This window comes from Euprymna scolopes, chromosome 5, assembly GCF_053919585.1.
Source record: "Euprymna scolopes isolate OS-2025 chromosome 5, ASM5391958v1, whole genome shotgun sequence".
Classification (NCBI taxonomy): domain Eukaryota; kingdom Metazoa; phylum Mollusca; class Cephalopoda; order Sepiida; family Sepiolidae; genus Euprymna; species Euprymna scolopes.
Genome location: NC_136486.1, coordinates 73,718,346 through 73,733,659, shown reverse-complemented (window position 1 = coordinate 73,733,659; position 15,314 = coordinate 73,718,346). Strand labels below are relative to the sequence as shown.

Here is a 15,314-nt window from a genome sequence, read left to right as displayed (position 1 = left end):
ACTGACTACAATCTGATTGTCTTCAAGTCCAACGTGAACAAGTTCTTATTGAACAGTCCCCCTAAGTAATCCAAGTTATAAAATTCCCACTAATGTTTACTTTACTAAAATTACAATGACTTATGTATACCCATTAACCCTTATCCTTGAGTGGCCTCTGGGCCTTGATAAGTGGTGCCCCCATGTAAAAAAAAAAAAAAAAAAAAAAAAAAAAAAAAAAGCTGGTGCCACTAGTAAGAGTTAACTTTAAAAACATCAAAAGAAAAAGAATCTGTCCAGTTTGTTATCTATCAGGATAAATGTTTAATTTTACCTTTATACTGAAAACAGGAATAAAAGGACTATTTCATGCACACATATATACATATGCCATACCCAAGTCACTCAAAATTGTCCAAGAACTAATCTATATGCAAACTGGACAAAGGAGTTTACAGACTAGTTAGTGCATTTCGAATAGATTTTTAAAAATAACCTAAAAGTTGTTTAATTTGTTTCCCTGCCCCCTCTAGTTACTTTGAACGTATGATCCTCCTACCTTCACCTAATGGCAAGCCACAGCAATCATTTCAATATGAAACTAACCTCCCCCCAAATATTAAGTGTTTTTACATAAAAAGATCTGTATTAATGTCATCTGCATTAAATGTTTTTAACTGTTGACAAAAATGTGCGATAGTTCAGAAATAGCTCCAATTGTATCGTTGTGTTACACATGGGTATTATAGATTTACACGTATCAGTAAAAACAAACTAAATGATGTACAAGATAAGCATTTAGAGTTTAAAAATTAAAACTAATGAGTATGCATGACAAAATAGAAAATATTCTGTTAAAAAAATTTTATTGAAAAGTGATTCATGAATATTTATTAGTAAAAACTGACCATTTTCTTTTTTAATTATAAACTTTCCCTTTTGGATCTATTATAACTGATAAGGTTCATTGTAAAAGAAATATTTAAAATAAATGGTTACCACTTTCAGATTATAAAAATATTGAAACTTACCGTTGAAAACGTTAACTGTAAAGGTAGCTGAAGCCTGTGGATTGTCTACAATGCAGGTGTATTTACCACTATCCTCATATGTAGCTTTAGCCTTTTTCAAAGTGTATTTCTTTTTACCGTCAGACTCTGTAGTAAAACTCATTTCAAAACCATCAGCCTTAGAAATTTCTGTTGTACCCTTTTGCCAAATGAGTGGTTTGGTCTCGTTCTTCACAACACATTCTAACTTGAGTTGATATTGTTCCAAAATAAAATAGCGAGTTTTTGAAGAGGGCAGCAATTCTACAAAAGTACATAAAATAATTCAGTTTATATAAACAAATTGAGAATATATCTAATCATTTTTGATTATATCCTAACGAGAAAGCAAAATATGATTATGTTCAACTTTCAAATTTATTTCATTTTATCAATATCATTATCGCTTGACCTGTTTATTGAAAGAAATGACAACATAGATGTTAAGGTTACAATAAAATATTTACATGTGATCCTCATAAAAAAGTGTATTACATGAATAGTTTATTGCTAAAACAATCATTACTTTTTATGTAAAATCAGTGACTCTTAAATTGTCACCTTAGTCTTAACATGCATAGTGATTCCCTCCCCAACGCACATTTCAGAGATTTTGTTTGTCACCATTTTCTTTTTTTTGAAATATAAAATTTCCAAATTTATCTCATTTTGAAATATCAGAAACCCTAACTAAAATTATTGAGAATATTTACTAAATAAATTCACAACAAATAAAGTGAGTATGAATACTGGAAAACTGAAGCCTCAACATCTACGTTCTACCAACTGACTTATTTTAACTTCCATGTAAAGATAGCTTAAAAATAAACTTAATTATAGCTTCAGAACATGAATGCAAACATAAGCGATAATAATGATAATAATAATAATAATGATAATAATAATAATAATAATAATAAACATAGATGAATGAATAATCAATAGTGTTGGAAATTATTTTAATAGTTAAAATAAATTTGTTTTGCTTTAACTAGGTATTGTATAGTTCTTTCACAATTTTATAATCCTTCCAGCCACGCAAAAAAGATTCTGAATAAACAAACCAATAAGCTTTCTACAAGTCTTAAAAGTTTGTATTATTGTACAAGCTTTTACAAGATTCTTAAATCAGAATTAAAAAAACATCTTCTACAGCAAACAATTTTTTTTTAATAAAAAAACAGAAAAGTGATAATTATTTTAAAAGAAAAAAATTAAAATGATACTGATTAAAAAACATTTTTCATAAATTTAAACTTGTTTAAAAAATTATAACAGTAAAAAAAAAAAAAAAAAAAAGCATGCAAAATATTTAACAGAAAGAAATATTAAAATGGAATTCTCAGTTTATTCTTTTAACAAGGATCACATATTGATAAATAGTTAATTATCCAGCTGAAATGAACCCATTTACTTTTGACTTTAAACGAAATTATTTGTACATTAATTTTAATTAGTTTTAATTTGGAAAAATATTTTATAGATGAAATTAAAAATTAAATCTGAATACAAAAACAAATGGTAGAAAATGGTTATCAGTTTCCATTCTCCTTAGGATCAGGATTAAAGCATATATATTTTGCATTCATTCAAAAAGAAAAAAACCTTTGATGGGGAAATTTATTCTTGTCCCATTCAGAATGAGCCTTTTGGAGAGAGTTGGCTAACACCTTACAAGGAGCTTTACCTCATGAAAAAAAAAAAAAAAAAGCCATAAATAGGGACAAATTAAACTCCATTTTTCACCATTTCATTATTTTGATAATTTTATTCAAACTTAAGCTTGATTCACACCATGATTTTTATGAGATTTAATTAAACTAAATTTTCCATGAATAAACATTTCAAATAAGAGAAACAAATTGGCAGAAAATTTTATGATTTTCTGCCATTTTTTTTTTTTTTTTATTCACTATTAACACCATATGCTAGTTCATAAAAGAAAAGAAAAACACACAAAAAAACTTTACATTTTGGTGATTACATGTAAACAGCCTAAAGAACTTGGTGGTAAAAAAAAGTATTTTAGGTTACAGTGGACGATCAGTTTAGCATTAGCATATAAATTTAATGTAAAATGATCATTTTCCAACCAGACAACATTTAAAGACATGTAACCAATTTCCGTTTTTAGTTAAATCATGGAAATCAATTGTGGATGCATATTAGGGAGAATGGAAGTGTATTTTCACTTGAATATAAAGTTAATTGTTACCCCCTCCTTTTTTTTACTGTCCGGAATTATTTTTCTTACAAATTAACCTTTTCAGCATATATCTATTATAATAAAGTAGTATTCCTGTCTGTTCAAAATCTAATTAATATGTACAAAATGTAGTTTCAGAAATTAATTTTCATACTGAAAACTGACTTTTTCACTTTTATTGCAGCATGATTTTTATATATATATATATATATATATATATATATATATATATGGTTCTCCCCAGAATGTGCTGCTGCTATCGCACACAGAAATCACTTTTTCCATAACTACCAACGTAATAGATGCATTGAGACTAAAGCTGCTTTCAGGACTGCCAGCAACCACTGTAAAAGAGTAATAAAAAATGCAAGAGAGCTATATGCCCAGTCTGTTAAATCCAAGGTAGCTGATCAGCAGCTTAGTTTCCACCAATTTTGGCAAATAACAAATAGGATCCTGAACAGAAGTGTGCGTTCTATCCCAACCATTATCAATGGACTAGAGGTCATCTCGTCAGCATCAGACAAGACCAAACTATTTGCAAAGAACTTTGCAGCTAATTCTACCCTATGCGACGAAGGCCATCAACTCCCCATATTTCCTCCTATAACACAGAACACACTAGGTAACATACAAATATTCGTGCATGAAGTCGCTAAGCTAATCAAGAACCTTGATTCCAGTAAAGCAACTGGCCCTGACGGCATCCCAATTATAGTGTTAAAAAAGCTTCAACCAGAACTTGCACCCATACTTACGAAACTGTTTAAGCGCTGCCTTAAGGAGAAGTGCTTTCCGACTCCCTGGAAGACCTCATCAGTTTGCCCTGTATTTAAGAATTCAGGTGATAAGTCATCTCCCTCTCAGTACAGACCAATAAGTCTCCTGTGTGTTATGAGTAAGTTGCTGGAATCCATATTAAATAGAGAAATAGTCAACTACCTCAGCAGAAACAACCTTCTTAGTGACACACAATATGGTTTCCGCTGTGCAAGATCTACCGCAGATGTGCTGATGGTTATATCTCACAGGATTAGTGAATCTCTTTACAAAGGCTTCCTTTCTAGGGCAATTGCTCGACATATCAAAAGCCTTCGACAAGGTATGGCATAAGGGTCTACTTCACAAGATTTCCAGCTACAGTATAACTGGAAATATTTTCTCAATCATTAAATCATTTCTCTCTGATAGGCTCATAAGAGTAGTGGTCGATGGACAAAAATCAAAGGCCTGCAGTATTAATACTGGAGTCCCTCAGGGTTCAATCCTGGGCCCAACTCTTTCTGATCTACATCAATGACCTCCCTAAACACATACTTAAATCATTCGTTGACATCTATGCTGATGACACGACCATCTATGGCAACACATCAAAGGCTGTAAATGACAAAGTTCTCTCTGATTCTCTCTCTTCTGATCTCGAGCGTGCGGTTCAGTGGGGGGAAGACATGGCTCGTTACCTTTAATGCATCTAAAACCAAACTCCTATCCTTACATCATCAACGCTCTGATCCCCATCTGGCATCAATTGGGATGGATGGCTCTCATCTGGGAGAGGCCCCGTGTTTTGACAAGCTTCTGGGTTTGACCTTTACTCCTGATCTGAAATGGAAACGTACATCGTCTGTTGTCAAGGTCGCTGGAAAGATGGTGGGATCCTTCTACCGCTCCAGAAGATATCTCACTACTGATGCAATTCTCTATCTATATAAAAGCCAAGTACGTCCAAGGATGGAATACTGCTGCCATATCTGGGCAGGAGCTGCTAAAAACGACCTATCCTGCCTTGACAGAGTACAAAATAGACTTCGTGGCTTAGTGGGGGATACCCTTTTCTCTACCTTGCAACCTCTCTCCCACAGAAGAGACGTTGCGAGACTTTCCTTGTTTTATCGTTATTTCCATGGCAGGTGCTCGTCTGAACTCCAATCTCTGGTCCCCCCCTCGCTAATCTTTCACGAAAAACACCCGTCAAGCCGAATCCATTGTGAAAAATTTCCCCCACTCTTTATCTGTGCCTAAATCAAAACGTGGATTCCATGAACAAAGCTTCTTTCTTAGAATTGCACGCCTGTGGAACTGTTCCGTCTGCCTGCTTCCCACCTGACTACAACTTGGATGTGTTCAAGTCCAACGTTAACAAATTCCTAATGAACCGCCCCCTTAAGTAAACACTTCATCAAATCTCCACACTAACATAATGTACTTGCAATAACCCTTATCCCTGAGTGGCTTCCGGGCCTTGATAAGTGGTGACCACTGTAAAAAAAAAAAAAAAAAAAAAAAATTATATATATACGCACACAAACTATTTATTCAAAAGAAAGATTTGCATATTACATTAAATAAAAAAGTTACTTTAACACTCAGCTTCATTTTATGTTAGTAATATAATTGCTTTAATTGTTTAGAAATATTTAAAATTTGTTAATTTAAAATATTTTTTATTAGCCAACATCAGTTGCACTTAAAAACAGAAGCTATGAGAGCTATTTCTCCCTGTTTGATTTACATAAATGAATAGAGATGCACTTTATGCTTCCATAAACCCAACATATGGCTCATTTTGACGGAAAAACAACAGGATTAAAAGTTTGGATATTAGGCTGAGGATCCCCCACCTCTCACCACAAAATCACGAGAGATTAATAACTAATCATCTGTTGATTGCAGTGTAATGCTGATTCTGTGCTGTTTTAGAAGGTCCACCTTCTCAGGCTTTGCCTCTTTGTTAGTTGTTGAGGTGCCTTACTAGGGAATGCTGCACAGACATCTTTTGCAGGGTCAGAGTGCTGTTCTGGAGTACTCATTTTTTTATCCTATTCTCCAACCCTCGTGTCACATTTCGCTAGGTGGGAGAAAAATAAATACTTTTAGGGTATCTATATGTATGTGACTAAACCCATTGCCTGGTAATATGTTTGGACCTGGCAACACCGGGTATATACAACTAATATATTGTTATTTTGGAATGAATTAGCATTCATTGAATATGTAACCATTTAAATATTCAACTTTTTATCAATCATTAACCTATTTAAATTTTATAGAATTTGATTTTTGTTTTTTTAATTATCACATCTGGTGAAGTTTAGACAAAAATAAAAACCAGATTCTGTTTTTGATGATTAAATGTAACAACTAAAAAAAAAATAATTTTAGCTTTTAGAGAATCACTTTCCTATATGAATTTAACATAAAACGAGCACCCACTTCCGGGCCATTTAGTAGTAATTTGAAGATATGGAACCATATTTTTTACATTTTAAGAAAAATCAAAATTTGTGCTAAATAGGGATAGGTGTGGGTTAAGTAAGCTTATATTTTTATTTTATTTCTTTTTGTTGAGGGGAAGGGGCATTTATTTTTCCTACAATAAAATGCAGAAGGATGTATTTTCCTGACCCCCTCCCTCCATTCTTTTTTAGCGTGGATTGAAGGGAGGCTTACTTAAAAAAATTATAAAAAACTGTTTAGATTCATAATGTGTAAATTTTTTTAGGAATGTTTAATGTTAGTTATTACTTTTAGTCAAAATATTTTCATAGTCTTTTATTTGGCATGTGGTTAGTAATTTCAGAATTTGAAGAAAAAAAAAATTATATATATATAGTCATCCACATACAGTACTGTTTCGCCGTTTCACAGCTCATCAGTGCAGCTAGACAGGCAACTACCTTAAGCAGAGGATTGAAACCCGATCGTCTGTATGACAGTCAAGGCTCCTAACTATTACGCTATCGCCGGCTGCTGTACAAGTCATGAGTTTTAACAATGTTTTTTGACATCGTCCGAACTACCCAAGCTCAATCTGTTCACCCAAAAGAGCATCACTTATACGCTAATGGTAATTTGTGTATTTTCTTTCCAATCAAGATACCCCTCTATATTTTAAAAAAAAAAATACCCCCACCCCAAAATTGAAATCATTTGGGTATATTTTTCAATTTACTGATAACTGAGGCAGGAAAGTGATCTACCACCTTAAAATCCAAAATATTTTAATTCCATATTTTTGCAGATTAGAGAGCGGTTAGAAAAGAGGGGAAAAAAAAAAAAAAAAAAAAAAAAAAAAAATTGATTAAGTAATTTTATTTTTAAGAAAGAAAATCAAATTTTATGAGTAAGCAAACAGATTGCCATCTTGAAAAAAAAAAAAAAAAAGAGGCAGATAACTCCATGATCATTAAAACTTGTGAAATCAGTCTTGTAATGCTAACGATTTTACATTAATTGTTGAAAATTAAAAACGATTTTCTTTATAAAAATATCAATTTATGTGATTTTTTAAATATAACATTTTCGTTCAATGATGGGTACATACAGAGATTCTTTTTGTATTTTTTGTTATTTATAAAGGTTCATTGTGACCATACTAGCCATGATGGTAAGAGATTACCCTAGAGGGGAGCTTGGTTGAAAATTGACCCAAAAAGGGAGCCATCAAGAGATGAATTAGAGCCTTTTCATTTTAATGGCAGATTCCGGATGATAGCAGGTAACCCTGCTGGTTGGAAAGAGAGATAGCTTGGTCGCCGGTGTGAAATACATTTTCTTTATAATGGAAAAAAAAACAAAGTCAAAAATAGTAAACAATACTGCTGTAAAAGCGATTATTTAGAAGTATCTAGTCGTTTGGGTTGAGTTGATGTCACTACCAAAGTCAGCCAGTCCAGGAGAATCAACGATAATCTTTGTTATGTGGAAAATTACCTAATTTGTGTGTATAATTATCCAATCAGGCCAAACCAGGTTATGACGGATTGGACGACGATTGGCTAAAAAGACCCATTCCTCCCATACAAGGATCTGCAGAGCAAAAAAAATCAGTTGGAGAGACTGTCCACTATCCCACCCAGCCTAGCGTGAGAAAGCATTAGTCCTTTGATAAGCAATCAGTTGTAAAAATAGAAAAAGAGCTTCGTTTGAATACTATCGAAACTACCAGAAAAAGAAAATTATAATCAACATTTCTATTCTTTTTGTTGCTAGCATGGGCGCCCGGCGTTGCCCGGGTGTTTGGAAGTGTGTGTTGAGCAAAAAAAAAAATAAATAAATAAATGTGGTAGTAGGAAGGCAGGCCCGAACCCATACCGCGAAGGAGGAAAACAACGGGAAAAAAAAGTGACGTCTTTGCTGCTATGACCATCGTCAAACCAGAAGTGACATAAATTTAAATTAAGGCTAGACAATCGAAAAGAGGGGATGACTTTCAAAAATATCGGTGAAAAAAGCGACCCCCTTGTAGAAAAGTGCCCAGAAATTAATGTTTTTAGCCAATTTTTCAGTATTTGTCGTCTGAAGGGTCGAGCTTCAAAACGATGCTGATCTTGTGAAAATCCGTCGTCTCTATCGAAAGTTTTAGGCAGACATGCAAACATACATATATTGATAGCTCAAATTTTCGACCCAAACCGATTAAAAAGCTTGCCTATCTCTGAATACCCCTTTATGTAAAATTTCAAATGTTTAGACCAGAAATTGTCTGAGTAATTTGGTAGAGACTGCAGAGTTCAATTTTTTTTTTTTAAATTTGACCCCTATTATGACCCCTCAGCATTTATAGTTTTGGGCTCAAATCAAGTTAAGTTAGATCCATGTCCAAGGAACCTATATCTAAAATTTCAATTGTTAATACCCAAAATTGGCAGAGGAGTTTGGTAGAGTTCTCAAAGATCAAATCATTGAACTTTGACCCCGTAACAGCCAAATTTCTGTCCAAAAACGGATTACAAAGATTTTCCCAAATCTCATTACCCTGTATATCAAATTTCGAGTCTGTAGACTTAAAATGGACAGAGTTATTGTGTAGGTAAATGTAGACAGACACTTTCACTTATATATATATATATATATATATATATATTAGATTTTATTTCACATAATATTTAAATATAAACAAAAGTTCTATCATCTGTGAAAAACCGTACATAATTATTATTTTTCTCTTGTGAATAATTAATTTTATACAAAACTACAACCAGAGTCAGCGTTGATTTATTATTATTACTTGCAAGTGAACTTACAGAAAAACAACCAAGTTGAATGATCTTTTTCAGTAGCAGAAAGAGAGAGGATCGTTAACTGCCGCATCCAACATCATATCAACCTCGTCTTTGTGAAAGTGACTGAGACTGCATCGCAGCACTTTTGTGGATATTTGAGCCAAACCACTTAGGACTACATTTGTAACTGTGTGGACACTACGTGTTGCATCTTGACCGAGTGAGGTCGGGTCTTCATACTACATTATAATATATAAGAATAGTAATTTTTTTAAATATTTACTTTTTTTTCTCATAATTTGTTAATTAAAAAAAAAAAAAATAAATAAATAAATAAATTAAATTAAAAAAAAGTGTATATACACACAATTTGGGTTTTCAGTGTTTTTTAAAAAAGAAAAAATGCATAACTATTTAATATTTTGTATGATTTTGGAAATTACTATTTTGCCTTTATGTAATAAAAATGAAGACACATCATTAACATTAGTTATGCAAAAATAAAGTTTTTACAAAATGCAATATTTTAAAATTTATGATACTTCAGTTCTTAAATATTTGTACTTTTACTTATAATTTTAATAAGATACTATAAACATTAAAATTCCTATCTAAAACAATTAGCATGGTTCATAAACTGCGGAAGTACCAGAGTTAAAATTTTGGCCATAGCTAAAATTATTTATTAAAAATTGAACCATTTGTTTTTCATAGCAAGATTATTAAAACCACAAAATTTTATCTAATGTTGAAATGAAATTTCACATTTTACTTAATATTTAAATATAAAGAAAAGTTCCATCGTTTGTGTGTGGAACAGTCTGCCAAACAACTGTCAATATTTGATCTACAGACTTTAAACTGGATATTTAAGAGATTCGGACCTGTAGAAGAAATTCCATTTGTTTTTTTTTTTTAACCGGTAAAAATAGCTGCTAAGGGGGTGAAAATTGAAAAATTAGAACTTGGCAGGCATAAATCAAAAATGCCCCCTACGCATAAACAAATGTACATATACACATTAAATTATGTTAATTTTGAAAGTTTTGATATCAATAGAAAATTGGCTCTATAATAAATACGAAATCTGCATGAATTAAAATAAGCTTTCTTCAAGCAAAGTCCTGCCGGTTGCTGACTCACTATTCCAAATGCGTGTTTGTAGGATGTCATCAGTCGACTGTTTTTCACCGATATAAATGATTACATTTATAAATAAAAAAAAAAAAAGGAAAAATAAAAGGAAATCCAGCAAAGTCCTCCGATAGTTGCTGCGGGACTGTCAGACTAAGCAGTAAAGACTCAGAAGAATCTTATTTGAATTTTTATAATAAAAATGTTTATGAAACAATGTTTTTACTGTTAGTCAGACAAGTCTACTGATTTTTTAAAAATTTAGTGTCATTTTTTGCAATTTGGGGGCATTTGTGACCCCCTTTGAGCTCCTGGGAACACCAAATCCCAGTGAAAATGGACAAATGGTGTCCTTTCATGCTTTAAGACGTGTATATTTGAATTATTCAGATTTGTGAAAAATGGTCGACATAACCTATGAACACAAGTTCGGAATAAGAGTGTCAGCAACTGTTGGGGGGGGGGGAATAAGACTGCTTGAAGAAAGCCTTAAAATATATTTAAGCTTTATTCACGACCGGGCTGTGTGGGATGGCATGTTAGTATTTAAATATGAATAACCATTTTACTTTTCAGGTAGTTTTTAGTGTATTCTTTTTAGGATGACTGAGAGAGATAACTTATTGTTAGACGTCTCTTTTTGCTACAATATGAACAAACCGTGCATACGTCGTTCTCCCTCTGGTGCTACATGTGAGGTGATGCCACAAAAAAATAGTGAGGAAATGATGAATGCGAGAGGTGTGAAGGGCCAACGTTACCTTCACATTTTCACCAAGTTTCAGAAAAATCTAATGGATGGGGCAAAAGTGTCACTTTTTGATACTTGGGGCATCTGTGACCCCTTTTGAGCTCCTGGGAACACCAAATCCCAGTGAAAATGGACAAATGGTGCAGTTTCACGCTTTAAGACATGTATATTTGAATTCAGCACCATGGAAAACAACTATATAGACAGATCAAGTTTTTGAGTAATATGAAAAAGAGTTAAAAAAAAAAAAAAAAAAAAAAAACATGTTTTTTTTTAGCCCTAAAAGTCCCAGAGGGATGCGAACAAGAATTTTGCCAGAGGCACCCATACTTAATTTATATTAAGAACAATGGCCTCCACTTTTTGTGCCAAGTTTCAGAAAAATTTAATGGATGGATCAAAAGTTATGGGCCAAAAAGTGTAATTTTGGGTCATTTTTTACCTCTTGAATACAACAGGAATTTTTGCAAGAAAAATTTCTTTTTACTGTGCACATCCATTTAATGAAATAAATTTGTGGCAAAAGTTCAGGAAAAACTAATTGATGCCACTGAAAACAGGTCCCTCTCTGATAAATCAAGGGACCAAAAAAGTGCCATTTTATAAACTCCCTAAAATTGTTTTTACTATTTGAATGAACTGAACAAAATTGCAATCAAAAGAAAAACATTTCATAGGTTAAATCAGAACTTTTTATTTTAACGCAATTCAGCCTATTTTTAACAACTATAAAGTTTATGATCAAAGGTTGTTGAAAATTTGGCATTTGAAATTTATTTGCCATAATTTGAACTTTGTTCATGTTATTTGATGTTTAGTGTTGAATATTACAAAACTATCAACTATATTGTTTAAAATGAGTACATGCAAAATGAATGAAAAACAAACATTTGACCCCTTCACTTAAAAATTCACTAAAATTCAGGAAGTTAAATTTTTGTAAAAATTTCAGTATTTCACAGAATATAATCAATCTTATTTTTTTTTAAAAAAGACAAACCTTAGTGAAATTGTATTTTGTGTAAATAAAAAACACGTTTATCAAAGTTTTTATAATGTAATTTAAAAACAAAAAAAAAACTCACAAATTTGTATTTTTAAGAAAATAAAGCATCATAGATGTAAATCTTTTGAAAAATTTTCCAGAAATATTAGAGAAAAAAAAAAAAAAAAAAAAAAAAAAAAAAAAACCCTAAAGTCTGTGTTAATGAAATCAATATAATTGGACGAAAAATTAAATTCTCTAACAACATTATCATTGAATTAAGCATTCTTTATTCATATTTTTTTTTTACAAAAAAACATTTACAATTAAGAATTTCTGGAAAAAATTTAAATTTAATATATTTTCTTTGTAAGCATGATGATGTAAACATCAGCATAATGTTTTTACAATCTTGGAACAAAATAGGAGGACCCGGATCACTAGGAATTTTTTTTTTTTAATGAGAATTTCTACTAACGATTAATTTGGAGAAGTATGAGTGGGCAAAATTGTAAAAAGACAGGATTTGCATCTCATACGTCATAATCTATGTAATTATATTGCTAAACAATGGTTTAAGCTTTTGTTTTTTAATTAATAAATTGTCAATGTAATCAATTAATTTAATTGACTTCTTTCACTTAAAATGAACTTTTACTTTCATTAAAAAAAAAAAAAAAAAAAAAAAAAAAGAATCACTTAAATTTATCATTACAACACATAAGTAAACAGTCACATAAAAAATAAAATACACACTGTAGGCATTTTACAAAAGTTTTATTTAGAAAAGAAAAAAATGGAAAACAATATTTTTTTTTTTTAGAAGTTGGCATTTTTAAACTAATAAAAATATTGATTATTGGTAAAAATGTTCATGAATTTAAAACTACTACCACATTAAATAATAAGAAATTAACCAGTTTTAATAAAATTTTCCATAAACAAGAAACACCTTTACTAAAGTCATGGTTTTTAGTAGTGGTAAAAAAAAAAAAACATGCATGAATTTGCATTTGCTTTTTTATGAAAATAAAGCATCACAAATTGTAACTTTATTGTTACAATTTGTGATGCTTTATTTTTTTTGCAGGTGTTACATGTTACTTTTTTAATGAAACCCTTATGCAACACAGGAACATTATGAAAAAAAGCCCCTAAATCCGTATTAATGAATTCGATATAACTTGTAGAAAAATTAGTTTCTCAAACTAACGATATTATCATTGAATGAAGCATTTCTTATTGAATATTTTCACACAAACAATTGCAAAAAATTTTTTTTTTTTTTTTTTTTTTTTTACATAATTTTATGTATAAGATTATATTTTTCTAGTTTGAATGAACGTGTAACTTTCAGCGTAACTTAATTTTCATATAGTCTTGAAGAAAAAAAAAAAAAAAAATTTAATTCAAAAACAGGAACACAGAAAAATTGTTAAATCAAAAAATGGTAAAAATTATACAAACATTCACAGTAGGAATGTATGAATGCACGGCTGGGAATTAAAAAAAAAAAAAAAAAAAAGACATCATTTTCAGACAGCTATTGGACTGACATTTTGGGCTTCCATAGAATGCATTCTTGTAAGATTCCGTTTGTTATTTGTACAAAGCCAGAATCTCTTTTGGGGGCTAATTAAGCTATTTTTTTTATACAAACAAGGTATTTTTTTTTAAATTCTATTAAATTCAATATCTTAGGACTTTACTAATTATCTTTGAAATAAACCCAGAAAAATAATGTTTATCTTTCAAGAAACTTTTACAATGAATTTATTTAACTTCAAAATTTAGCTGAATTTGTCAGTTTCTGAATATCGTTGTGAAAACATTTTTCATAACTTTTCACATGTACAAATATTTATTTCCTTTGGGAAATAAACTTTAGGCTTCAATCTTTCAAATACTATCAAAAAGGAGTTCGAAACCTATAAAAAAAATTATGATAAACTGGCTTTCAAAACTATTTTTCTCCCCGCAATATTGCTCGTACCTATTTATCATCAAATAAAATGTAATTTCATGATTCATTATTTTGAGAGGAATTGTAATAGACTACAGTTACCTCCCTTGTTTATTCTGTATTTTTTATTTTGTGTATTATTTAAGCATAACTTTTTCTAATGATAATTAAATTTCTACCAGACGTAGGCATCAAAATAGTCTATCCTCAAAACATGCTTGCTACCAGTTTAAATGATGTATTTGAGTCCTAATAATACAAAATTTTTTTGAAAAATCCAGTGATTGCCTGCTCATTTTCGAGCAGTGGTGCCCCCCCCCCCCCAAAAAAAGGAAAATTGACCAAAACAAGCAATATCAATAAAAATGTCCACTTAAACACCATAAAAGGGGATTATTTGTTGGTAGGTAATAAAAACTGATATACCAGCATAATTTTTCAACACTTTTAGGTTGTTTGGAATTTTACATGGCCAAAACATGGTAAAAAATAGCCTAAAATAACCAAAATTTACCTCTTGGTTCAGTGTCAACTCTTGTCATCTCTTGTGTAAATCACACACTGTGTAGAAGCTTGATGTTTGCAATTTAGAATTTCTAGCTCTTTGTGAGTGAGTGTTTGTTTAACGGCATTTCAACCTCTAAGGGTCATTTAATGCCAAAAAGTTTTGTTGATATAATAGGTTTTCAGTTTCTTGTAAAAATATTTTAAGTTTCTTGTAAAGTTTATCTTTTGAAGCAAGAAATTGTTTTCGTTGTAAGAGGTTTGTTTTTCTCAAATGAATTTTACATTTTCACTTCATAGGAGTTTGAATACACTTGTTTCTTTTAAATAGTTTGATTTGTTGGGGTTCCACTTCTTGGAACACTTTTCTAATGTTTGGCTAAAACTGATGAATTTCTTCTCATTTCTTAAATGACTGCATCCCAGACTGTACTCAATCAATCATGTCTCTGACAGCATAGATGTAGCACTCTCCCTAGATGCTAGCGCTCAAATACATGTATTTGATGATTTTAATGTCTGCCACAGCAATTGGTTTGGCTTCTCTAACTACATTGACACATCTGGTAGCATCACACACTACTTTTCTATATCTCATTCCTTTACACAATAAGAAACGTTCCCAACTCGTTTCCTAGATAGTCAGGACCAGCAAGTCTTACTTCTGGACCTATTTCTGACCACAGTTTCCGAGGATTGTGAAACAAATGCCCATTGCCCTCTCGGGAATGCTGATCA

At 31.2% G+C, this 15,314-nt stretch overlaps 1 protein-coding gene across 1 annotated transcript in view; it reads right to left on the bottom strand.

Moving 5' to 3' along the window:
* The window catches only part of LOC145276846 (neuroplastin-like), a 46,642-nt gene that overhangs the window by 15,523 nt on the left and 15,805 nt on the right, over window positions 1-15,314 (bottom strand). Inside the window, exon 2 of the mRNA XM_080128209.1 lies at window positions 1,011-1,292. Within this exon, the coding sequence (XP_079984335.1) occupies window positions 1,011-1,292 (282 nt within the window). The remainder of the gene's footprint in view (window positions 1-1,010; window positions 1,293-15,314) is intronic.